Raw genomic sequence first — 24562 nt, forward strand, 5'->3', positions numbered from 1 at the left:
TCCTCTGGGCTGCATCTTACTGTCTTCTTGTCTCAGCAGTAACCAATCTCAGGGATTGCCCTGCCCATGGCTTCCAGTCAAAGCATATGATTGGCTAATACCAACTGCAAAGTGCAGTCCTAGCTTCCCTGAGCATCAGTGAGCTCAAAACACCCTCATTAGTAGCATCCCCAGCTCCAGCCCTGGCCGAGCTGACCTTGCTCATTTTCTCCCTACTCTCCTGTCTGGTCCCTCCAGCTTTCTGCATTTGTTGGCTACCTTCCCAGTTCTGGACCTTGGCTCTGTTTTCCTGATTCCAACAGCATGTCTCTCACTTGGCACAGTGTCACCATGAACAGATAACTGGTAGACATGGCACCCCCTCCATCACCTCACCATTTGGCACAGCCCTCAGAGCCACCTATATCTGAGCTCTCATGGACCCCCTCATGCTGGGTGTCCTCAGGCACACCCCCCCCAACCCCACAAAAAAACAGTGATGAGACCTGAGCCCACATGACACCAGGGAACCGTTGATTCCTGCTGGTACTAAAGCGAGCATCAGGCAGAGACCTACTGCACACGGGGCTTTTCCTGACAGTTACCCTGCCATATCTACATACCCACAAGGGCTCAATGGCTCAGTAGTGTCCGACTCTGTGCCACCCCATGGGCTGTAGCCCACCAGGCTCCTCTGTCCAGGGGATTCTCCAGGAAAGAATAATGGAGTGGGTTGCCATTCCCTCCTCCAGGGGATCTTCCCGACCCAGGGATCCAACCTGCATCTCTTGTGTCTCTTGCATTGGCAAGTGGATTCTTTACCACTGCACCACCTGGAAAACCCCTAGTTATTTAATCTATTTCTTCAAATCAATGCCCTTTTCAGCTTTGAACAAATGTATTTGAAATGGCTTCTTTATAGTATTGCCATATGTAGAAAGGGATTCCTTGGTAATTCAGCTGGTAAAGAATTCACCTACAATGCAAGAGACCCTGGTTCATTTCCTGGGTCAGGAAGATTCACTGCAGAAGGGATAGGCTACCCACTCCAGTATTCTTGGGCTTCCTTGGTGGCTCAGTTGATAAAGAATCCACCTGCAATGAGGGAGACCTGGGTTCGATCCCTGGGTTGGGAAGATTCCACAGAGAAGGGAATGGCTACCCAGTCCAGTACTGTGGCCTGGAGAATTCCATAGACTCTATAGTCCATGGGGTCACAAAGAGTCAGACACAACTGAGCAATTTTCACATATGTAGAAAGCGAGTATCTCCTGCCATAGATAGAGGGTCCCATCATGGTAGAGAAGATGGGAAAAGACCTTAATTTCAAAGGGTCAGCGCAGCCTGAGACTTGAAGTCTGCCTGGAAAGGGAGATTCCCAAACAAAAGAGAGATGGCAGAGACAGACTAGCGTCACATCAGGCCTCATTGCTCGACACTATTGGAAGGACTGACAGAGGGAACCTGAAACAAGAACGTGCTCAGTAGACACGATGGTCTTTAAGGCCTGGCCCATCCACTCCTCACCAGCCTATCCGTCAAGGCACAGGGGCAGGCAGCCCGGCTCCTCAGCACTTGTGCTTGGCTGGTTTTGGAAACGAGCTGTCAGGAGCTTGGCTGCCGGCTCTGGTGCTGGAAGGGATCCGACTGCTTGCGAAGCACAAAAGCGTTTCCCACTCCACCACGGGGTCCAAGCCTCGTTGGACAAATAGAGGGGCTGGCAGCAGGCACTGGGGCCCTCAGATGGTGACTGCAGGTCCTCACCCCCATAGATAGCGCACACCCTACTGCCCCACACCCTCCCAGGGGAGGAGAGGTTCTGCTGGTGCTAATGACCCCTTGGAAGTCAAAACCCCAAAGAAACTTCAGAGTGAAAGCAGAAACCTTACAAGGTGAAAATTCAGAGCCCCTGTGTTCTCTACAGTTCTTTCCAGGCCTGGCTGCTTTCTTGCATTTCCTCCAATGTACAGAGCAGATGTGGAAAAAGATGGGAAAAAATGGAAAGAGTTGCAGATTTTATTTTCTTGGGCTCCAAAATCACTTCAGACAGTGACTGCAGCCATGAAATTCAAAAACGCTTGCTACTTGGAAGAAAAGTTATGACAAACCTAGATGGCATATTAAAAAGCAGAGACATCACTTTGCTGACAAAGGTCTGTATAGTCAAAGCTATGGTTTTTCCAGTAGTCATGTACAGATGTGAGAATTGGACCATAAGAAAGGCTGAACGCTAAAGAATTAATGCTTTGGAAGTGTGGTGTTGGAGAAGATTCTTGAGAGTCCCTTGGACAGCAAGGAGATCAAACCAATCAACCCTAAAGGTAATCAACCCTGAATATTCATTTGAAAGACTGACTCTGAAGCTGCAGCTCCAGTACTTTGGCCACCTGATGCGAAGAGCCTACTAAGTGGAAAAGACCCTGATGCTGGGGAAGACTGAGGGCAAGAGGAGAAGAGAGCTGTTGATGAATATCAGGGTTGTTGTGGTGTATCAATATACACCAGGGATAGTACCTATCAGTACAACACAGTATCCATTCAAGACATGTAAGACTCAGGAATAAGAAGGAACAAACTAGGGATCTCAACTATGCTGAATGGAAAAAAGCCTAATGAAAAAGAGTGGCTAGAGTATGGTGCCCTTTATGTAATTATTCTGGAAAATGCAAACTAATCTGTAGTGACAGAAAGCAGATCAGTGGTTGTGTTGGGAATGGGGAGGGGGGCGGGTCAGGAGGAAGAGATGACAAGGGACACAAGGAAATCTTTTTGTATGTTCACTACTTTGCTTGAGGTGGCAGCTTCATGACATATGTGTGTCAACGCTTCTTACAGTCTACACTTGAAATATAAACAGTTAATTACATGTCAAGTAAAAATAGAGCTGTTAAAAGAAAAACGTGAGGGTCCAAATAATATGTGGGCCAAGTTTGTTTAACCCCTGGACTACAAGTATTTATCCTCTGATTTAAAATCCCCTCCATAAAAGCAAAAATAAACAAATGGGACCTAATTAACCTTAAAAGCTTCTGCACATCAAAGGAAACTATTAGCAAGGTGAAAAGACAGCCTTCAGAATGGGAGAAAATAATAGCAAATGAAGCAACTGACAAACAACTAATCTCAAAAATATACAAGCAACTCCTACAGCTCAACTCCAGAAAAATAAACGACCCAATCAAAAAATGGGCCAAAGAACTAAATAGACATTTCTCCAAAGAAGACATATAGATGGCTAACAAACACATGAAAAGATGCTCAACATCACTCATTATCAGAGAAATGCAAATCAAAACCACTATGAGGTACCATTTCACACCAGTCAGAATGGCTGCGATCCAAAAGTCTACAAATAATAAATGCTGGAGAGGGTGTGGAGAAAAGGGAACCCTCTTACACTGTTGGTGGGAATGCAAACTAGTACAGCCACTATGGAGAACAGTGTGGAGATTCCTTAAAAAACTGGAAATAGAACTGCCTTATGATCCAGCAATCCCACTGCTGGGCATACACACTGAGGAAACCAGAAGGGAAAGAGACACGTGTACCCCAATGTTCATCGCAGCACTGTGTATAATAGCCAAGACATGGAAGCAACCTAGATGTCCATCAGCAGATGAATGGATAAGAAAGCAGTGGTACATATACACAATGGAGTATTACTCAGCATTAAAAAGAATACATTTGAATCAGTTCTAATGAGGTGGATGAAACTGGAGCCTATTATACAGAGTGAAGTAAGCCAGAAGGAAAAACATAAATACAGTATACTAACGCATATATATGGTATTTAGAAAGATGGTAACAATAACCCGGTGTACGAGACAGCAAAAGAGACACTGACGTATAGAACAGTCTTATGGACTCTGTGGGAGAGGGAGAGGGTGGGAAGATTTGGGAGAATGGCAATGAAACATGTAAAATATCATGTAGGAAACAAGTTGCCAGTCCAGGTTCGATGCACGATGCTGGATGCTTGGAGCTGGTGCACTGGGAGGGCCCAGAGGGATGGTATGGGGAGGGAGGAGGGAGGAGGGTTCGGGATGGGGAACACATGTATACCTGTGGCGGATTCATTTTGATATTTGGCAAAACTAATACAATTATGTAAAGTTTAAAAATAAAATAAAATTAGAAAAAAAATAAAATAAAAAAAAAAATAAAATCCCCTCCAGGGACTTCCCTGGTAGTCCAGTGGTTAAGATTTCACTTTCTCTTGCAGGGGATGAGGGTTCGATCCTTGGTCAGGGAGCTAAGATTCCATATGCCTCATGACCAAAAAATCAAAACGTAAAACAGAAGCAATATTGTAACACATTCAGTGAAGACTTTAAAAGTGGTCTACATTTTTTTTTTTTAAATCTTAAAAAAAAAAAAAAGAAAAACCACTTCATCCTCATTTACTTAGACTTCATCAGGCACCGTGCATTTTGGGAGGCACTGAGGTTGCAAAGGCATGGTGAGAAATTCCCATGACAGCAGTGGTGCAGAGGGGCCTGGCCAAGGTGAAGATGGTGGCAGAGACAGCCTGTTACCTGTATTCTCCAGTTAAACTCTCAAGGTTTCCTGAAGAATCTAAAGCAATTGAACTTTTTCTCTCTGTAAATCTAGTCGGCCTATTGAAGAACTGAATGCCCTCTCAACAAGCTGCCAGCCCATTAGTTGGCAACATCAAAAGCAAGCAGTGCACTTAGGAGGCCTCAGCAATGGTCCAGGCAAGAAATGATGGAGGCTCAGGTCAGAGCGGAAGCAGAGGAGGAGGGGTAGTGATGAGCTTCTGAAATTTGAACCAACAGGATTTACTGATGGAGAGGATGGGGGCGTGGGAGAGAAAGAGCAGCATCCAGGTGGACTCTGAGATTCAGGATTGAGCCCTGGAAGCTTCTGGAAGCATCTGGAAGTGAGAGCTACTAACTGAGATGGGGGAAGGGGCTCCAGGTGAAGGAGAGCCAACAGGAAAGTTCCCAGCTTGAAAGCTGGCTCATTCTGTTTGCTACAGGAAAGCCTTCAGCCGGGGGGTGGGGTGGGGGGGGGCGGGGGGGGGTGCAGTGAGGGTGGGGGGAAGGGAGGTAGAGGGGGGAGGCTGTTGAGCAGAAGCAGAGAAATCCGATTCCTCTCTCTGACAGCCAGTCAACGCTAAGCTTCTGCCTCATCCTGACTCCCCAGCTCCTAACATCATTCGCTCCCACCACATTAGTAATCAAGATGGAAAATGAGATTTTGATTCAAGGGCATGCATCTCAGAGGGGCGGCAGAAGCCCCAGAGGGACATATACATCTGCATAAACCTGGGAAGATCTGTGTGGCGGGCTGAGCCGGCCTGAGCCAGCCGGATCCCTCCAGGGAAGAACGGCTGGGCTTGGTTCAGAAGCTTGGAAGTAAAATGCAATTAGAGAAAATCTGATTAGAATGGGATGACTGTGCCTTGCCTCTTGGAAAGATTTGGTTCTCCCAATATTTTTGAGTCTGGAAGACAGAGGGAGGAGGAAGGGGTGAGAGAAGAGCAGACAGCTTAAAATTGTCAAGATCAACTTGCTCTACAACCTGCACGCTTGCCTGCTTTTTACCAGCAGCACTGGGGACCCCGGAGGTTGTTCACAGTGCAGATTCTCAGGCTCGACTGCAGACCTTCTCGGTCAGGATCTGCATCTCGATGCAATCCCCAGGTAACATGGGTGATTTCAGCACAGAAAATAATAGTTGAGACCCAAGTCTATTTTGCTGTTCTCCAAGAGTCAGGGGCTTCACAGGTAGCACTAGCGGTAAAGAACCCGCCTGCCAATACAGGAGACATAAGAGACATGGGTTCGATCCCTGGGTTGAAAAGATCCCGTGGAGGAGGGCAAGGCAGCCCACTCCAGTATTCTTGCCTGGAAAACCCAATGGACAGAGGAGTCTGGTGGGCTACAATCTATGAGGTTGCAAAGTGTTGGACACAACTGAAGCGACTTACGCACACAAGAGTCAGGCTTTCACCCACCATCTTTACCACTATAGGCATGTCCCTTCACACCATTTGTAACATGGTTAATAATCTTTTAAAATCAATTGTCTTTTTAAAAATTAAAAAAAAATGTATCTGTTTAAAAATAAAACGTTATATCACTATTATCAGTGGAAAACTGGCATCATCTGCCATAAGGGAAATAACCATTAAAATGTACGAACAAGATGAGAGTAAAAGCGTGTGATTTAAACTCTGGGTACAGCTGCCAGCCCAAAGGTCTCAGCCTGAGGTCCACATCCTCTGCTTCAAAGGGAGATCAGTTGGAGTTAAAGAGCTGAGGAAGGCATTCTAGCATCCGATGGAGAATTTCCCCTTGAGAGCATCACAAGGGTTGAAGGGGACTTTACTGATGGTCCAGTGGTTAGGAATCTGCCTTCTAATGGAGGGGACATGGGTTCCATCCCTGGTCTGGGAACTAAGATCCCACGTGCTGAGGCAGAGCAACAAAGCCCTGTGCCACAACTAGAGAAGCCTGTGCAGCCCAGTGAAGAGCCCACATGCTGCAGTGAAAATCCAGCACAGCCAAAATGTTAAGAAGGAGGAAATACCTTCTCACCATGTGATTGCATGCTATTAATGCTGCGTCCTTGCTTACACACCCAGTCATTTCCCCTGCCGGGACCTCACGCCCACAACTGCAGAACAAGCGCTGTGGGACCGCAGCGCCTCTCCCCCACTGCCTCCCCTCCCCCCTCCTCCCTCCCCCGAGGTCCTTGTATCTTCCACCCTCCCCACCACCCCCTCTCGCCCCACAACGTTGAGTCTCCCTGTAAAGAGCACCTTGGACTGGGTAATCCAGAGACAAGCCCCTCCTCTGGCCACGCCCCTTCCCTAGCCACGCCCCCCACTGGGAGCCTGGTTTTCAGGAGCTATCAGTTCTCAAAGGCAGCAACTCACTCTGTGACCATCAACTGCTTCAGCTCAAAAAGGCCACCCACCGTTCTTTAAGCAGTGGTCAGTACGACTGGGTGACATCCCAAGGCCCCAGAGTGTGAGGACCCAGGATAAGTTACAAGGCTTGGGGTTTGGCCTAGGGGATAGACCCCCATGATCATGGTAGACAGCTAAGGCTGTCTACACAGCCCTGAACCACTGGGACATTCAAAATCTGCTTAGGGAACTGTGTAGACCTGGTCTTTCAAAGTGAATTCCTATGACCACCAGGTCAATAATTGCTGTGCAGCACAGAAAAAGATAGTTGTGTGCTTAGTTGCTCAGTCATGTCTGAGACTCTTTGCAGCCCCGTGGACTGTAGCCCACCAGGCTCCTCCGTCCATGGGATTTTCCAGGCAAGAATGAGTACTGGCTTGTTTGCAAAGGAACTGGTAATTAAATAATGATGATTAATAAAAATCCACTTGGTGGCAAAAACTGATCAGCAGTGATGAGGCTGTTAGTAATCCTTGAAAACTTCCCTGGAGATACACGGAAAGGGGAAATGTTTGCTCCCTACCCTCACCCAAAAGATCCCTTTTTCTTTATCACTAATGTATTGATTTTATTAATTAAATAGATTAATAAACACCTCTATTGAGAGTTTACTGTGTACCAAGCACATTCTAAGGGATCCATAAAGATCAACTCACTAATCCTCATGCTGTCGGCATCAGACAGGAATCCTGACCCCCAGTTTCACAGGTGAGAAACCAGCCGCTGTGACCCAACTTAATCCCAAGTCACCTCCAGGCCTCAGACTCATGTGGTAAAACCTGATGATGAACTGTATTTGATCCGCTACAGGAAACACCAAATTAAAGAAATCGCTTGCACAAACGGCCCAAAAGTAGAAGCCATTCAAGCATCCATCGAGGGATGAATCGTATATACATCCATGCAATATCATTCAGCTTTATGAAGGATACTCTGATGCAATCTACAGCACAGATGAACCTTAAAGACATTGTGCTAAGTGAAATAAGCCAGATACAAAAGGACAAATACAGTATGATTCTACTTAGCTAAAGTACCTAGTCAATTCATAGAGACAGAAAGTGGAATTGGTGGTCACCAGGGGAGAGGGAGGGGGATGGGGAGTCATGGTTTAATGGACACAGAGTTTAAACACAGGGTTCTTCATACTTTGGGAAGATGACAAATGTTCTAGAGATGGATAGTGGTGATGTTTGCATCATGTGAAGATACATAACATGACGGAAAGCATTAGTCGCTGAGTCGTGTCTGACTCTGCAACCCTATGGACTGTAGCCCACCAGGTTTCTCTGTCCATAGGGATTATCCAGGCAAGAATACTGGAATGGGTTGTCATGCCCTCCTCCAGGGAATCTTCCTGACCCAGGGATTGAACCCAGGTCTCCTGCATGGCAGGCAGATTCTTTACCATCTGAGCCACCAGGAAAGCCGGACTTGATGGAACTATACACCTAATAATGGTTGCTATGAACCGAATGTCTGTGTCCCCCCAGATTCAGATGTTGACACCTAACCCTCATTGTGACAGTATTGGGAAGTGGAGTAGTCTGTGGGAGGTGATTAGGTCAGCAGTAGCCTCATGAATACCCACTCCAGTACTCTTGCCTGGAAAATCCCATGGACGGAGGAGCCTGGTAGGCTGCAGTCCATGGGATCGCTAAGAGTCGGACACAACTGAAGTAACTTAGCAGCAGCAGCAGCCTGATGAATGGGAGTAGGGCCCTTCTGAAAGAGGTCAGGGAGCTCCACACCTCTCTGCCATGTGAGGACACAGGCAGAGGACAGTATGCAAGAACCAAGAAGCGAGTTCCCACCAGACACCATGCCTTCTGGGGCCTCGATCCTGGACTTCTCAGTCCTCAGAAGGCTGAGATATAAATTTCTGTTGTTTATAAGTCACCCAGGCTATGGTATTTTTGTTATAGCAGCGCAAAGCAACTAAGACAATGGCAAATACTTTGTTATGTATATTTTATCACAATAATAGACTGATTTTTCAAGGAAGGAAGGAAGAAGGAAGAAAGGAAGGGAGGAAAGAAAGAATCCGCATGACCTCCTGCGTCTTCCCCTCCATCCAAACTCATCCCACCTGCATCATCTTGAGAACACTCGCCCCCACCCCAGTCCTTCGGCTGCCTAACTCCCTATCCATCTGCTCTTGATGTAACTGCGACAACTGCCTGTCTGATCTACCTGAAGTAAGGACCCCAGGAGATCTCTGGCAAATCTCCTTGCTTCTTCTCTCACTAACACTTATTACAACCTTGCAATTATTTAGAGGAACTTCTGTTTTATGGGCTTCCCTGGTGGCTCAAACTAAAGAATCTGCCTCCAATGCCAGAGACCTGGATTCAATCCCTGGGTCAGGAAGATTCCCTGGAGAAGGGAATGGCTACCCACTCCAGTATTCTTGTCTGGAGAATCCCATGGATAGAGGAGCCTGATGGGCTGCAGTCCATGAGGTCACAAACAGTCGGCTAACACTGAGCGACTCTTTGTGACCCCACGACTGAGCGACTAACACTGGGCTTTCCTGGTAGCTCAGTTGGTAAAGACTCTGCCTGCAAGGCAGGAGAACCTGGTTCGATTCCTGGGTCAGGAAGATCCCCTGGAGAAGGGATAGATTATCCAGTCCAGAATGCTTGGGCTTTCCCTGGTGGCTCAGACAGTAAAGAATCCACTTGCAATTCAGGAGTCCTGGGTTTGATCCCCTGGAGGAGGGCATGACAACCCACTCGAGTGTTCTTGCCTGGAGAATTCCATGGACGGAGGAGCCTGGCAGGCTACAGTCCATGGGGTCACAAAGTGTCAGACATGACTTAGTGACTAAGCATAGCACTCCATACTCCACGCCAAAGGGTGGCCTATGTGGGTGGCCTTAGAGTGCCCACATAATATCCATTAAACCCTGGCTGCAGCCCACTAAACCTCACCAAACATATATACAATAAAAAGGGGTACTGTTTGCAAGTTCAGGTTCAATGCTAGTCCCCTGCCTCCCCCCACCCGAACCAGATTGTCATCCCTAAGTCCTTACTGTGTTATAAATTTGGCAGCCACCACTGCTTCCCACCACAGCTACCATAAGCCCCCTGAAGATGGGTACCAGGAGACTGTTCGTGTGGCTCCTCTTCTCATTCCAGTCCCTAGCCCAGCATCTGGTACCCAGTAGGTGCTCTAAATTTAGCAGAGAGGATAGATTCCATGCAGCAGAGCTTCCCCCAGGGTTGGGAAACAGCATGATGGTTCAGATGCAGCAGTAAGGAAAGGGGCTTGTCAGTCAGGGAATAGCAGAGGATTCTGGCAGGATTAGGCTATCCTTGTGGCTCCTCCAATTCAAAAAGCATCCCACCCCTCCACGGGGGTGCCCTTGAAACCTTTGAAGGTCAAAGAGGTTACATTTCTTAAGATGCTGATGTGACATTTCTTAAGATCTTAAGATCGGCTCAGACCTGTTTCCTGGGGGTCTGGCATTGACAACCATTCTCACTGGTCACGCTCAGCCACGTGGCCCTCAGGTAGACTGAAGGACCCTGGGGGCCATCAGCAGCCTCTTTGGGTGCTGCTATGCCAGCTAGGCCAAGCTCCATCATCTAGTGAGCAAGGAAGATTTACCCACAGGATGCTGGAGTCTCCCCAGGAAGCTCACAGCCTCCACCCCCTTTTGGGTGAACAGGCTCATAAACCGTGGACCATTGCAGCAGCAACCAGAAGCCGCGGAGATCCAGGAGCGGGGGAGGGGAGGCACGTGGTGAAGTCCTGGCAGCGTGGACGACGGTCCTCCCGGGCATCTCGCTTACCTTAGCCAACTGCGTCTGCAGCTTGTTTTTCACGTCCGTCTCCTCCGCGATGCGAGCGTTGAAGGCCAGGTTGGTGTTGGTGAACTGCCTCCACAGCTGGTCTGCCAACACATCGAAGAGGTTCTGCGCCTCCTCCCGCAGCCGGATGGAATTGGCCCTCATGTTCTGCGAGTGCCGGATGTTGTCGTTACTGAACTTCGCCCACGTCTCGGGTACGGAGATCCTAGGAGAGGCAGGAGAGAGAATTTACCGGGCGAGGAGGATGGGGGATCTGCGGCAGGCTTGGAGATCTCTGCATCCGGGGTTTCTCAGCCTTGGCGCTTCTGACGTTCGCGTCAGGATAATTCTCTGCTGGGGCTTCCCTCGTGGCGCTAGTGGTAAAGAACCCAGCTGCCAGTGCAGGTAGACGTAAGAGACTCGGGTTCAATCCCTGAGTCGGGAAGATCCCCTGGAGGAGGGCATGGCAGTCCTATCCAGTATCTTTGCCCGAAGAATCCCATGGACCCAAGAGCCTGGCGGGCTACGGTTCATAGGGTCATACAGAGTTGGACACAGTGACTTGGTACACACGCAGGCAATTCTTTGTTGGGGTGGGGATGATGGGCTGTCTTCTGTAGGATGTTTAATAGCATCTCTGGCCTCTAACCACTAGACAGATGCCGGGAGTAATGCTTCTCTCCCTGTTACAGTCAAAAATGTCTCTGCTGCTGCTGCTAAGTCGCGACAGTCGTGTCCGACTCTGTGCAACCCATAGTCGGCAGCACACCAGGCTCCCCCGTCCCTGGGATTCTCCAGGCAAGAACACTGGAGTGGGTTGCCATTTCCTTCTCCAATACATGAAAGTAAAAAGTGAAAGTGAAGTCGCTCAGTCGTGTCTGACTCTTCGCAACCCCATGGACTGCAGCCTACCAGGCTCCTCTGTCCATGGGATTTTCCAGGCAAGAGTACTGGAGTGGGGTGCCAAAATGTCTCTAGACACTAACTACCAAATGTTCCTTGGAGGAGGAGGAACAATGACCCCTAGCTGAGCCACTGAGCTGATCCAAACCCTTCATTTACAGATAAGGCAACTGCAGCCTTCCTCAAAGGACACTTGGTGAATTGCAAGAGGGGAGAGATCCCCTGGACGGGTTCTTTTCTTTAGCCTTCCCTCCTTCTCCACCAAAAACATAGATTCAAGAAGGGGACATCAGGCATGTTGCTGGCTGCAGGGCCCCTTCCATTCAGGGATGAGCCTGTGGCCACCCTACTTGCACTGACTTATTCACTCAGCAAATGTTCTCTGAACACCTACCACACGCCAAGACTTTTTCCAGTCACCTGGGATAGAGCGGGTGACATCCTCGTCCTCATGGTGATGAATTTCCAGGGGAGGGAGATAGACAATAAATTAATAAGATGTTTACACCTGGTGTTACGTTCTGGGAAGGAATTTAGAAGCAGAATGAGGAAGAGAGACAAGTAGAGTGGGTCATTATGTGTCAGTCTAGGTCATAAAAGGAAATAGATGGAATTTATACTCAGAGAACACTGAGGGGCTCATAGATTAGCGAGTGCACAAAGTTGTCACCACCCCAGCTGTGAAAGGAAAAGAGAGGAAGCCATGGAGAATAAATCCTCAACATCCTTCTCCTTCATCTCCTTCTGGTGACCCTCTTATTGGCTGAACCCTGCTGGGAACCAGATGGCAAACACCCAGGAAAGGCAGTTTGTAGAGGGCAAACTCCTCTATCGGACTCACACCAGGGCAGCTAGAGAATGGATCTGGAAGGATGAAGAGAGCTCAGGCTACATTAGAAAAGGCAGGCTGGGAAGGCTTCTTGGAGGCGGTGACACATAAGGGATTCAGTTTAGGGAAGAGAAAGTTCTTCCCGGTTGAGTATGTAAATCCGTGCAATAAGAGTTTTCTCCTCCAGGAAGCCTTTGAGAAAGAGAGACACATACACATGTTCCTTTGAGCTGACTTCAGTCCCCAGGTAAACCAGATTAGATACATTTTTGAGGTCTTTTCTAGCCGGGAAGTCTCCAGTTCTTAAAATAAAGCAGATTTTTATTCTCAGACAGCAGGAAAAAAGAGATTCAATCATCTGAAATAGAAGGCTCTTTCAGGACATTTTAAAGCACTTAGACTGCATGGTGACTAGAAATATTTTAAAAAGCATACAACATGTGCTTGTTTTGTCTGGCTTTTGCAGGAGTTAAAATCAAACTTCTGGAGAGGTCTCGGCTTCTAGAGATGTGAGAGGCCACTGAGTCTGATCCAGAGCTTTCATCCAACACTGACTTGAGGCTCAGAGAGGTGAAGTGTCTTCCCCAAGGTCACACAGCTACTCACCATCAATCGAGGAAGGAGGAGGCACCAAAGAGAGCAAAGAACCACCCACAGATGGACTCTGAGGGTACCTGCTGCTGTTCAGTGGGATGCTATCAAAGTCAAGGGCAGCAGCTGCAAAGCCCCCCTCCCCAGGAGCAGACAGCTGAGCTCCGCAGGGAAAATAGCCCACTTATTCACACTCTCCCTGGGGAGGTTTGCCACGGCAGCCTGTCTCCTCACGGGTGGCATGCCTCAGGAGGGGGGGACATGCTTTCTGGAGCCTGTGTCCTCTAAAAACAGGAGGACACAGCAGGCTTTGCTGGGAAGGCAGGAAGGCACGGTGGTAAAACAGGGTCCCAGTGTCCCACGTGACTCAGACTGAGGCTCTGCCACTTGCTGTGTGAGCTTGGACCAGTCACTATACGTCTCTGAGTCTCAGGTTCCTCATTGTGAAATGGGGATAAAAATGGTGCCTTCCCTGGAGGCTGCTGACTGACTAAATGTGAGACCCCCTATCATGGCACCTGACAATAGAAAGCACTTGATAAATGTTTATTTTTCACGAAATGCTCTGGAGGGGCTCAGCACAGTGCCCAGCCTATAGCAAACAGCGGGTAAAAGGCAACGGCTAGCATCTTCATCCACATCATCCAAGGTGATGAGAAATTCCATGAACAGAGTTACGGCAATGCAAACTCCAAACGTGCTGTGACCTACCGAGACATGGCCTCGCCTTAAGAAACCCCACTGGGACTTCCCTGGTGGTCCAGTGGTTAAGACTCCATGCTACCAATGCAGGGGGGCCTGGGTTTGATCCCTGGTTGGGGAACTAGGATCCCACGTGCAGCCAGGTGCGGCAAAAAAAAAAAAAAAACATATACAAAGCCTCGAGTTAGCACATCTAGGGAGCAGTTAGTCATCCCAAATGGCAGCTCTGGCTTTCCAGCTGGAGTCACTGGAATAGCAGACTCCTTGAAATAGCAGACCCCTCGTGGGCATGGAAATCAGTCTCCACCAACCAGCCTGGCCGCCCAGCTTCCAGGAAGACATTTACTTGGGAAGGGAACCTTCCAGATTCCCTGTCCAAATGGGCAGCTGTGGCTGAGGGGACTGGGCCCCCCTCAAGGCCTTGTTCACCTTGCCACTGCCGTGGGGAAGTCAAATTTGCCCAGACAAGGAGAAGGGCCCCTGGAAGTTGTCATTGCAGGAAACCCCAAAGGGTTCTTTCAATAGCCGCATGTTTAATACAATCCAGAAAGCAACCCCAGCATGAGCCAAGGGTCCCTTCCTTCTCTCCCCTCCCTCCCTCCTCCCTTTCATTCATTTTCTCAGTCAACAGACATTTATTGCACACTGACTATGTGAAAAGCACAATTCTATGTGCTAGAGGGTTTTTTTCTTGAAGGAAATCTGAGACCCCATCCTCTGCGTGTACCCAGAGCATCTCTCTCCATCCGTCGTTATCCCAGGCCTCAAACTACCAATGGGGAAAGCTCGCTTTCATTTTCAAGCAATTCCGTGATGCTGGGACATGCCCACAGCAGTCCAGGCAGACAGGAGGCACCTATTTTATGGTTGTTGTGACAAGAAAATCAGGTCACACAGCAAGCGCTCAATAAATGTTAGCCATCATAATTCCCGACGCAAGGATCTGTGCTCGGTGCCTCAGACGCCCACGTTTCCACTCTCACAGAAACTCTGGGAGGTGGATGTTATTTTTATTCCAGTGGTAGAGGCGGGGAAATGGAGCCCGGAGAGATTAAGTCCTTTGTCCTGAGGGTTAATTGAAGCCTGGATCTGAAACCAGGCAACCTGGCTCCAGAATCCACTCTTTTTTTTAAGCTTTTTATATTATTTTTGGCTACACAGTGAGGCATGTGGGATCTTAGTTCCCCATCCAGGGACTGAACCCTCACCCCCTGCATTGAAAGTATGGAATTTTAGGCCCTGGAAGTCCCAGAACTCACACTTAACCAGAGTGGGCAGGCATCAATCGGCTCTCCCAACCAAGCTTTTGTTCCTCCTCCTCCTGGTTAAAGCCATCTTGTCTTGTAATTTGTTCAGTGCACCTGCCAACCCAGGTACCCCAAGAGCAGCGGCTGTGGGACCCTCACAAGCCAATCAGCTGTGCTCCCTTCCTGGAACTTGGGTCTTGGTGAAGTGGGCAAGACAGTGGTGCTCCAACACCAAAGCCGATTAGCTCATTCAGGCTTCCAGAACTTCCCCCTACAGCCTTCCCCTGGAGCCTCAGGCTCCCTGACAGCCTTCCAGTAAATTCCATCATAGCTTAGCCAGAATCGGATTCTGTGGCATGCAACTGAATTCAACCCACGACCCATTCAGCCCACGGCTCCACACTTGACTGGGGCCTGATGCCCCTTTTCCATTCCTAGGCAGGAGTGGACCCAAAGCCCCCTCGTGGCTCCCCTCGGGCACAGCCAGATGGGGACTGAGAGCCCGGTACTTACGTGCCATCAATTTTCTCCACCCCGTGGAAGAAGCTGATGCAGTCTGACGTGTTCCGTAGGTTAAGGCACTTCTCATCAATGAACTCGGCCGAGTTTTTGTCCTCGAGGTCCCTCTCCAGGGCATGCTGAGCATCTCGGTTATCACTAGGAGGCAAGGACGTGTCCCTAGATTGTGCTTCCACCCAGAGTCCCTCACCCAGGGTCACAGGGGAGGTCAGTGCAGAGCCACTGCTGGAAACCGAGTCTCTGGACCCCAGGAGGATGTTCTGTCCACCCCCAGTAACTTCCAGCCCTCTTCCCACCTTAAGGCCCCACCACACACCCAGGGCCTCCTCCCACTCTCCCTCCCATCCCCCCAGTCCAAACAGACCTGTTGTCACTTAGAACAGGAGAGAGTAAACATTTATTGTAAAGGGTCAAATACTATATATTTTAGGTTTTGCGGGTCATGTGGTCTCTGTTGCAACTAACTGCTCAACTATGTAGGAAAACAGTCATAGCTAATCTGTAAATGAATGGTCATGGCTGGGTTCCAATAAAACTTTATTGACAAAAACAGATGGTGGGCCAGTTCTGGCCCTCCGACTGTAGTTTGCTGACCTAAGGCTTCAAAAACAGGCCAGGAGCAAAGAAATTAAATCCTCATGCTGGGTCCCCCCCCATCAGGATGCACAGAGAGTCATGTTGGGGCAGGAAGAGCCCTACTGGGGCCCTTGGGGCCATTGGAATTGGCAAAGCCATGGAGAAATGGGGCCCCATCCTACCCTATGAACCAGAATGTGAAGACAGACCAGAATGGGATACTTCTTTGGTGGTCCAGTGGTTAAAACCCATACTTGCACTGCAGAAGGCATGGGTTCCGATCCCCAGTCTGGGAAATAAGATCCCACATGCACCTTTGTGACCCCATGGACTATAGCCCACCAGGCTCCTCTGTCCATGGAATTCGCCAGGCAAAAATACTGGAGTTGGTAGCCATTCCCTTCTCCAGGGGATCTTCCCGACCCAGGGATCGAACCCAGGTCTCCTGCATTATGGGCAGATTCTTTACCATCTGCATCACGAGAGAAGCCCCTTTCACTTTCATGCCACGTGGCAAGGCCAAAAGATTAAAAAAACAAAAACAAAAAAAAGACCAGAATGTAGGAGAGACGCATACCAGAGCATCAGAGGAGGACCTGGGGCCTCAGACTCATGGGTTAGTCGGTCCAGCTCCTGGCCCCAGCTAATGAGGCCCAGGGAAGGAGGGCGCAGCCCGTCACCCCCAGTAGAAGATTCTGGCCAGTGCCAAAGCTTGTCCTACCATCGGCCCACCGGGAAAAGCCTGAACTTGGCTCCTGCCCAGTCAGGAAAGCCTTTTCTGCTTTGCTGGGGCATCTGGCAAGGTGAGGACTCAACCCTGCCCAGATGCAGGCCTCAGGCCTCGTTTAGAAAACCTTGAGTCCACAGCCCAGCACCTGCTCAGGGCCAGGGTGGCCCCAGGTGGGTCAGCGATAGAGCCTTCCCACGGGGTCAGGGCATACTGAGTTCTGAACCTCTGATGAGGCTGCGGCCAGTTCTTGGTTAGCCGGGCTGCCCTGGCCGCTCGAGCCACCACCCTCCGAGATGACAGGCATCCTCTGACACACGGGCCGCTGCCCAAGGTCACTCTCTCCAGGGTGAGCAGACCTATGATCCTGGCAAAGAGCAGAGTCCTGTCCACCTGCTCTCATCTCCCCCAGACTTGCGCTGCCTCGACGGCTTCCCTCCCAGCCTCTCCTGTTCTCTTTTGCTCTTTCTCCATGTCTGTCTTTTCCAGCTCTCTCAGTCTTGATTTTTCTGTTTGTCCAGCATGTCTATGTCCCTCTCTGGCCCTCTGTCTCTCTGCTCCTCATCTCTCTCTGTTTACAGCTTCATGTCTTTCTCTTTCTGTCTCTCTCTCCCTCTGACACCATCTCTCGCTCTGTCTCTCATCCTGTGTCTCCCAGTCAAGGAGACCACACTGGTCATTCTAGTTTTCCTGCACAAGCAGCCCTCTGCTCACTCCAGTTTCAAGATTTCTCTTCCAGGGTCCAGTTCTCCAATTTCAAGTCTTGGATTTTGTTCACTTTTTCAGCTCAAACTGTCCCATTTCCCAAACTACAGGCTTCCTGTCACTCCGACACAGAATTTTGTCACAGCCCCAAGACAACCACAAATGCAAAAGCATGCTCCTTTGCTGGGGGAAAAAAAAAAAAGGCAATCATAAACATAAGGGCAGGGCTTCCCAGGTGACTCTGTGGTAAAGTATCTGCTTGCCAATGCAAGAGATGTATGAGACTCGGGTTCAATCCCTGGGTCAGGAAGATCCCCTGGAGAAGGAAATGGCAACCCACTCCAGAATTCTTACCTGGGAAATTCCATGGACAGAGGAGCCTGGTGGGCTACAGTCCAGTGGGATCTCATAAGAGTTGGATACAACGTACCGACTCAACAACATCAACAAACATAAAGGTAAGAAAAATCCAATAAAGACATTTGCTGCCCAGAAAATTCTCTTTGTTAAAACTTTCCTGTTCTAAATACAACTGCTGAAGCCTTTTTTAAAAGTTAGTTAATTTATAGATGAATATTAAGCAAATTTAGTCCAAGCAGTAGATGAACTGCCAGAAATCAGGACAGAAGCACAAATATGGTATTCAACTCTCCTTTCATCCATTCAACTGCCACCTCAGTCACCGCTGTATTTGCATCTCATTTTGACGTTTCTCCACCTCTGAGGTCTCCCTGAGTCTTCCCAACTCCTCTGTCCCTGACTACACCCTTAGATCTGCAGGTAGCTTTTCGACGTTGCCCTGGATGACATTTTATCCTGGACAATTCTCTCCAACCCTGCCACCCTTTTTACAGCCTCAGTGGGGTCAGGGAGCTGCTGTGTTTATCAGGTGGGGGTGACTGCTGTTTCTGGGGATACAGCGGACCAGGGTACCAAGCTCCCAGAGCCTAAGCTCCCAGACCCTTTAGCATCCCATACAGGCTGCCCACTTGCCCTACACAGCAGGAAGGGGCAGTCCTGGTAAGGTTGCCAGCCCATCTAAATGAAGAATGGAGAAACCAGTAGAACAGCCTGCCCTGCAAGTGCCCAGCTCAAGAACCAGGCTGCTACCTCCAGGCGATCTGAGTGCCAAGGGCTCAGCTATGAATCTCACAAGTCCTGTAAAACTCAAGCCTCCCCTTCAATTATAGGGGGGCTGGGGGGGTTCGGGGTGGGGTGGTTCCTGGCTTGTCATGACACCAGGTGCATAATCTTCCAACAAAAAAAAGCTGATTCCTTTGAAGACTCCAAGGAATGATGGCTCAAGACGTCCATCAGCTCCCTTCTGGAGATTCCCAGGCCCCCTCACCTTGATGGCCAATGCCACTCACTCTTGGATGTATCCCAAAGTTCACGACTCACACGGGGAAGCCACAGGCTAAGAGGACCCTCAGGGAGCCTAATTTCTTTTGCCAAAGGACTCACACTGCCAACAAGAACCACCAGTGATGTGCTGACTCATGAAAATCAATCAGTAGCATCCTATCCGTAGACTGAGATCAGCCATGGGGGTAGTATTTACATCCCTGAAATTGACAAACGTGACAAATCAGGATTTCTCTCTTTTCCTGAGGAGAGCTGATTGTTAAACTCTTACCAACACACCACTGATCAAAAGAACCACGTGGAGATGGGGGACCCTTCCGTCTTGCCCCCTAGAAACCTGGGATACCCCAAACAAACTCCAAGAGGAGGAGGAGAAAACAGCTCTTACCGCATCTGGATATCAATCCTTTGAGCTAGTTTTCTCATCTGTTCTTGGCAACATTTTATCATATCTACTTCCTGCAATGAAAGATGTCAGAAAGAGCTCAGAAACTCAGCACCCTGTCTCCCAGGCCAGCGCCCTACCCACCACCTCTCACTGCCCACTCTCCATCCCATGAGGTGAAATGTCAGGGTGGAGTCCATTTCCAGCCTCAACCTGCATTATCCCCTGACCAGGCAACTGACAGTCGACTGTGGAAGCTGTACATTCTATGTCCCTCCTGTCCTTTCTTTTATATACCTCCAGAATAAAAGAAGATGCAGCACCTACTATGTGCCACGGGTCCATGCATAGAACATCTTATCATTGAATTAAATAATGCGTATGAAACGATATGTGACAGTGTGTGACATGCAATAGGTGTTCAATAAACACTGGCTATTGGCTCAGACGGTAAAGCGTCTGTCTGCAATGCTGGAGACCCAGGTTCGATCCCTGGGTCAGGAAGATCCCCTGGAGAAGGAAATGGCAACCCACTCCAGTACTCTTGCCTGGAAAAATCCCATGGACAGAGGAGCCTGGTAGGCTATAGTCCATGGGGTCGCGAAGAGTCGGACACGACTGAGCAACTTTACTTTACTTTGTACTTTACTTTACTATCATGATAGGTGGAGCTAGTGGCAAAGAACCCACCTGCCAATGCAGGAGATGCAAGAGACTCAGGTTTGATCCCTGGGTCAGGAAGATCCCCTGGAGGAGGGCATGGCAACCCTCTCCAATATTCTTGCCTGGAGAATCCCATGGACAGAGGAGCCTGGTGGGCTACCGGGTCCCAAAGAGTCAGACACGACTGAAGTGACACCACAGCACACACTATTATAATGCCCATTTTGGAGATGAAAAGACTGAGGGTCAAATGACCTCATCTCTCACTATTTCTAAATTGCAACCTAACCCCTGCCCCACTTTCTGAGTCCTAACTTTGCATGGCGTGTGGGGGGCTGGGTGGGGGTGGGGGCGGGGACTCATGTGGCTTCTACTCTTGACTGGCAGCTCAGAAACCTCTCTGACCAGCTGATCTTCCACTTCCCTTAGGGAGTTGGCCAGACCCAGGGGGCACTTTACCCGGATAAGATTTTTCTCCACGTTGTCATGGACCAAATCAATCCCGATCCTTTTCTCTCTCTGGTACAGACACTCCAGGGCCACCTGCAGGGAATGATGAGAAATCGTGTGTTCTCCCTGCAGCTGTTTGTAGACCCTGAGTGGAAGTGACTCGCTTATACCTTTGCCATGATGTGTTTCATTCCTGGGAAACCTGGATGTTTCATGGGGCCCCATTACTGTGTGTTTGGCTGGGCTTCTGCCTCCCCTTCTCCATCAGGGGGGGCTTCGAGATGCTGAGGGAGATGGGGGCTGTGGGATGCTGAGATGGTACACAGGTGTAAAATTAGTGCACACCTCAAGTAGGTCGTGCTGGTTAAGTCAGCTCGACAAGTATAAAGCACTTAAAATATTGTCTGAAAGTATCACTGATGAATAAGTATATGTGAAAACCCCTCTTTGGAGATCTCTAAATGGGGGGAGAGCTTTGGAAAGTGGCTGAGGCCAAGTGAGACCCAGGCAACCCTGCCACATGGCCCTTACGAGCCATGAAAGATGTGACATGAGCAGAATGGAACAGAAGTCATAGGAGCAGATGCTCAGAGCAGCTCCTGCAGCAGCAGACTGAGAAAGAATGGTCACAGGCCATGGGCTTGTGGTGTCACAAAGAGCATGGGAGGAGAAGGGGTCAGGGAGCATAGCAGGACATCTGGCATCGGGATGCAAAAACATCTGGGAACTCAGGAAGGAGGGGGAGGAGCCCTTGATTTCAGAATTGACTGCCCCCTCTTCTCTGTGTCACCATCCATCAAGGTACTGGGGGCACTGCGTGAACTAAACAGACAGCCCTTGCTCATGTGGAGTTCGAATAGAAAAGCAAGAACACAAACACACGTGAACACAGAAAGGAATCTCAGTTGTTTCTGACTGTGATGTGGGCTGGGATGAAAATAAGGGACTGTGAGTGGGTGGTGAAGGAATGACCGGGTGGTTAGGGAGGACTTCCCTAAGGAGGTGGCAGATCATGACTGAATTATGAGAAGCAGCAGAAATGAATGGGGATACTGTGCCAGGAAGCAGGAACAGCTGGTGCAAAGACCCTGGGGTAGGAGGCGCAGCAGACAGGAAGCACTGGGGCTGTGACAAGAAACTCGGATGTTAACCCCTCCAATGCATGAGGAAACCATTGTGGGGTTTTAGTGGGCAGGAGCAGAGATCTAGTTTAATGTTTAAAACCATCCCTCTGGCTACTGTCTGGAATGGGTTGAAGGGAGCAGAAGTCAGGAGGCCAGGAAGGAGGCTGTCATCACGGTTCACTGAGAAGCACCTGGAACAAGGTGGTCAGCTTGGACTTGGAAACAAGTGCATAGAAGTAATATGTCTCTGGTCCCTGTGCCTCCATCTGGCTGTCACAGGGGGCCGTACATAATGAGGCAGAGCTGGGCTTTCCAGACAGGCTCGATGAGTGAGGAGGGTTGGAGGCAGTGGGGGGAGTTCTGGATTTCGGATGCTACCCTGGATCTCTGAGTGGCAGTCCTTGCCCACTGTCCTTCCAGGTGGGCAACCTGGGGGTGTAGGGAAACAGCTGGGACCCCCACCACCCCATAGTGGTCAGAACCTGTTCCATGTCTCCAAGGGATCTGGAGGCAGAACCCCTCAGGTGTCCCCATGCCTGACAAAGAGCAGATGCAGATGCAGGAGGTCGGCAGGCAGGATGTCTGCGTCCCCACGTGCTCCAGGAAGCAGCAGGACACTGTCTCGTGTGGCCACAATAATCTTCCACAGCCCAAGGCGGATAATGCCAGTCCCTCTGCCCAAAATGTCTGGGCCAGGACCCAGGGACAAATTCTCAGTTACTCAGACTCCTCTGCAGCCAGGAAGCCTATAAGAGTTCTAGCAAATGGGCTAAACTCCAGGAGATGGTGAAGGACAGGGAAGCCTGACGTGCTGCAGTCCATGAGGTTGCAAAGAGTGGGACATGACACTTTCATTTCACTTTTCATAGACATACTGGTCCCTCGCAGCTGAACAGCAGTCTTTGCTGGAAAAGTGGACGGAAATCCCTGCCCTCGAGGAGCCTATATTCTAGTGCATGGAGCAAAACAGTAAATAAGAAAAAAATGTAAATTATCTAGTATATTAGCAGGGTCTCAAGGGCTACGGAGAAAAATAAAGCAGTTAATTGAAACACGTCTTCTAAAAACCATCACGTACATATACATACATGTGTGCTTGTGATGTCTTTATGAAGCACCTGTGATTCTGCTGTAACCTCAGGAGAAAGGAAATTCCATTCAGTTTGAGGAACCCTGATTGCACTGGGATTATTGTCAACTGACTAAGTTATATATATAACTTATATGTATATAATATGCATGTATATATACATAATATATGTATGCATACATAATATATATGCACAACAATATATATTATGTATATATGCATATGTATAAATGGGCTTCTCTCATAGCTTAGTAGTTAAGAATCCACCTGCAAAACAGGAGACCCCAGTTCAATTCCTGGGTCAGGAAGATCCCCTGGAGAAGGGATTGGCTTCCCACTCCAGTGCTCATAGGCTTCCCTCGTGGCTCAGACAGTAAAGAATCTGCCTGCAATGTGGGAGACCTGGGTTCAATCTCTGGGTTGGGAAGATCCCTTGGAGGAGGGCATGGTAACCCACTCCAGTATTCTTGCCTGAAGAATCCCATGGACAGAGGAGCCTGGCAGGCTACCGTCCATGGGGTTGCAAAGAGTTGGACATGACTGAGCAACTAAGCACACACGCACACACACACACACACATATGTAAATATATATATGTACATACATATATATTTAACTTAAAGCTGACTATAGATGAGGATAGGAATCAGAGGAGTAAAATCAGCAAACTAAAATGGACTAGAATGGGTGAATTTAACTCAGATGACCATTATATCTACTACTGTGGGCAAGAATCCCTTAGAAGAAATGGAGGAGCCATCATAGTCAACAAAAGAGTCTGAAATGCAGTACTTAGATGTGGTCTCAAAAATGACAGAATGATCTCTGTTCATTTCCAAGGCAAACCATTCAATATCAGAGTAATCCAAGTCTATGCCCCAAACAGTAATGCTGAAGAAGCTGAAAAGACCTATGAAAACCTACAAGACCTTCTAGAACTAACACCCCAAAACGATGTCCTTTTCATTATAGGGGACTGGAATGCAAAACTAGGAAGTCAAAAAATACCTGGAATAGCAAGCAAATTTGGCCTTGGAGTACAGAATGAAGCAGGGCAAAGGCTCATAGAGTTTGCCAACAGAATGTACTGGTCATAGCAAACACCCTCTTCTAACAACACAAGAGAAGACTCTACACATGGACATCACCAGATGGTCAATACTAAAATCAGATTGATTATATTCTTTGCAGCCAAAGATGGAGAAGCTCTATGCAGTCAGCAAAAACAAGACCGGGAGCTGACTGTGGCTCAGATCATGAACTCCTTATTGCCAAATTCAGACTGAAATAGAAGAAAGTAGGGAAAACCACTATCCCTTATGATTATACAGTGGAAGTGAGAAATAGATTCAAGAGATTAGATCTAATAGACAGAGTACCTGAAGAACTATGAACGGAGGTTCGTGACGTTGTACAGGAGGCAGGGATCAAGACCATCCCCAAGAAAAAGAAATGAAGAAAGGCAAAATGGTTGTCTGAGAAGGACTTACAAATAGCTGTGAAAAGAAGAGAAGCAAAAGGCAAAGGAGAAAAGGAAAGATATAACCATTTGAATGCAGAGTTCCAAAGAACAGCAAGGAGAGATAAGCCTTCCTCAGCGATCAATGCAAAGAAATAGAGGAAAACAATAGAATGGGAAAAACTAGAGATCTCTTCAAAAAAATTAGATATACCAAGGGAACATGTCATGCAAAGATGGGCACAATAAAAGACAGAAATGGTATGGACCTAACAGAAGCAGAAGATATAAAGAAGAGGTGGCAAGAATACACAGAAGTGTACAAAAAAGACCTTCATGACCCAGATAATTATGATGGTGTGATCACTCACCTAGAGCCAGACATTCTGGAATGCAAAGTCAAGTGGGCCTTAGGAAACATCACTATGAACAAAGCTAGTGGAGGTGATAGAATTCCAGTTGAGCTATTTCAAATCCTATTTCAAAAGATGATGCTGTGAAAGTGCTGCACTTA

At 48.6% G+C, this 24562-nt stretch overlaps 1 protein-coding gene across 1 annotated transcript in view; it reads right to left on the bottom strand.

Moving 5' to 3' along the window:
* TEKT5 (tektin 5) overlaps positions 1 to 24562 on the bottom strand; it is a 49535-nt gene that overhangs the window by 22774 nt on the left and 2199 nt on the right. The window contains 4 exon segments of the mRNA NM_001046259.2: positions 10717 to 10939; positions 15499 to 15642; positions 19266 to 19336; positions 20385 to 20468. Coding sequence (NP_001039724.1) covers positions 10717 to 10939; positions 15499 to 15642; positions 19266 to 19336; positions 20385 to 20468 — 522 coding nt within the window.

The sequence above is a fragment of the Bos taurus genome, chromosome 25, assembly GCF_002263795.3.
Source record: "Bos taurus isolate L1 Dominette 01449 registration number 42190680 breed Hereford chromosome 25, ARS-UCD2.0, whole genome shotgun sequence".
NCBI classification, from domain to species: domain Eukaryota; kingdom Metazoa; phylum Chordata; class Mammalia; order Artiodactyla; family Bovidae; genus Bos; species Bos taurus.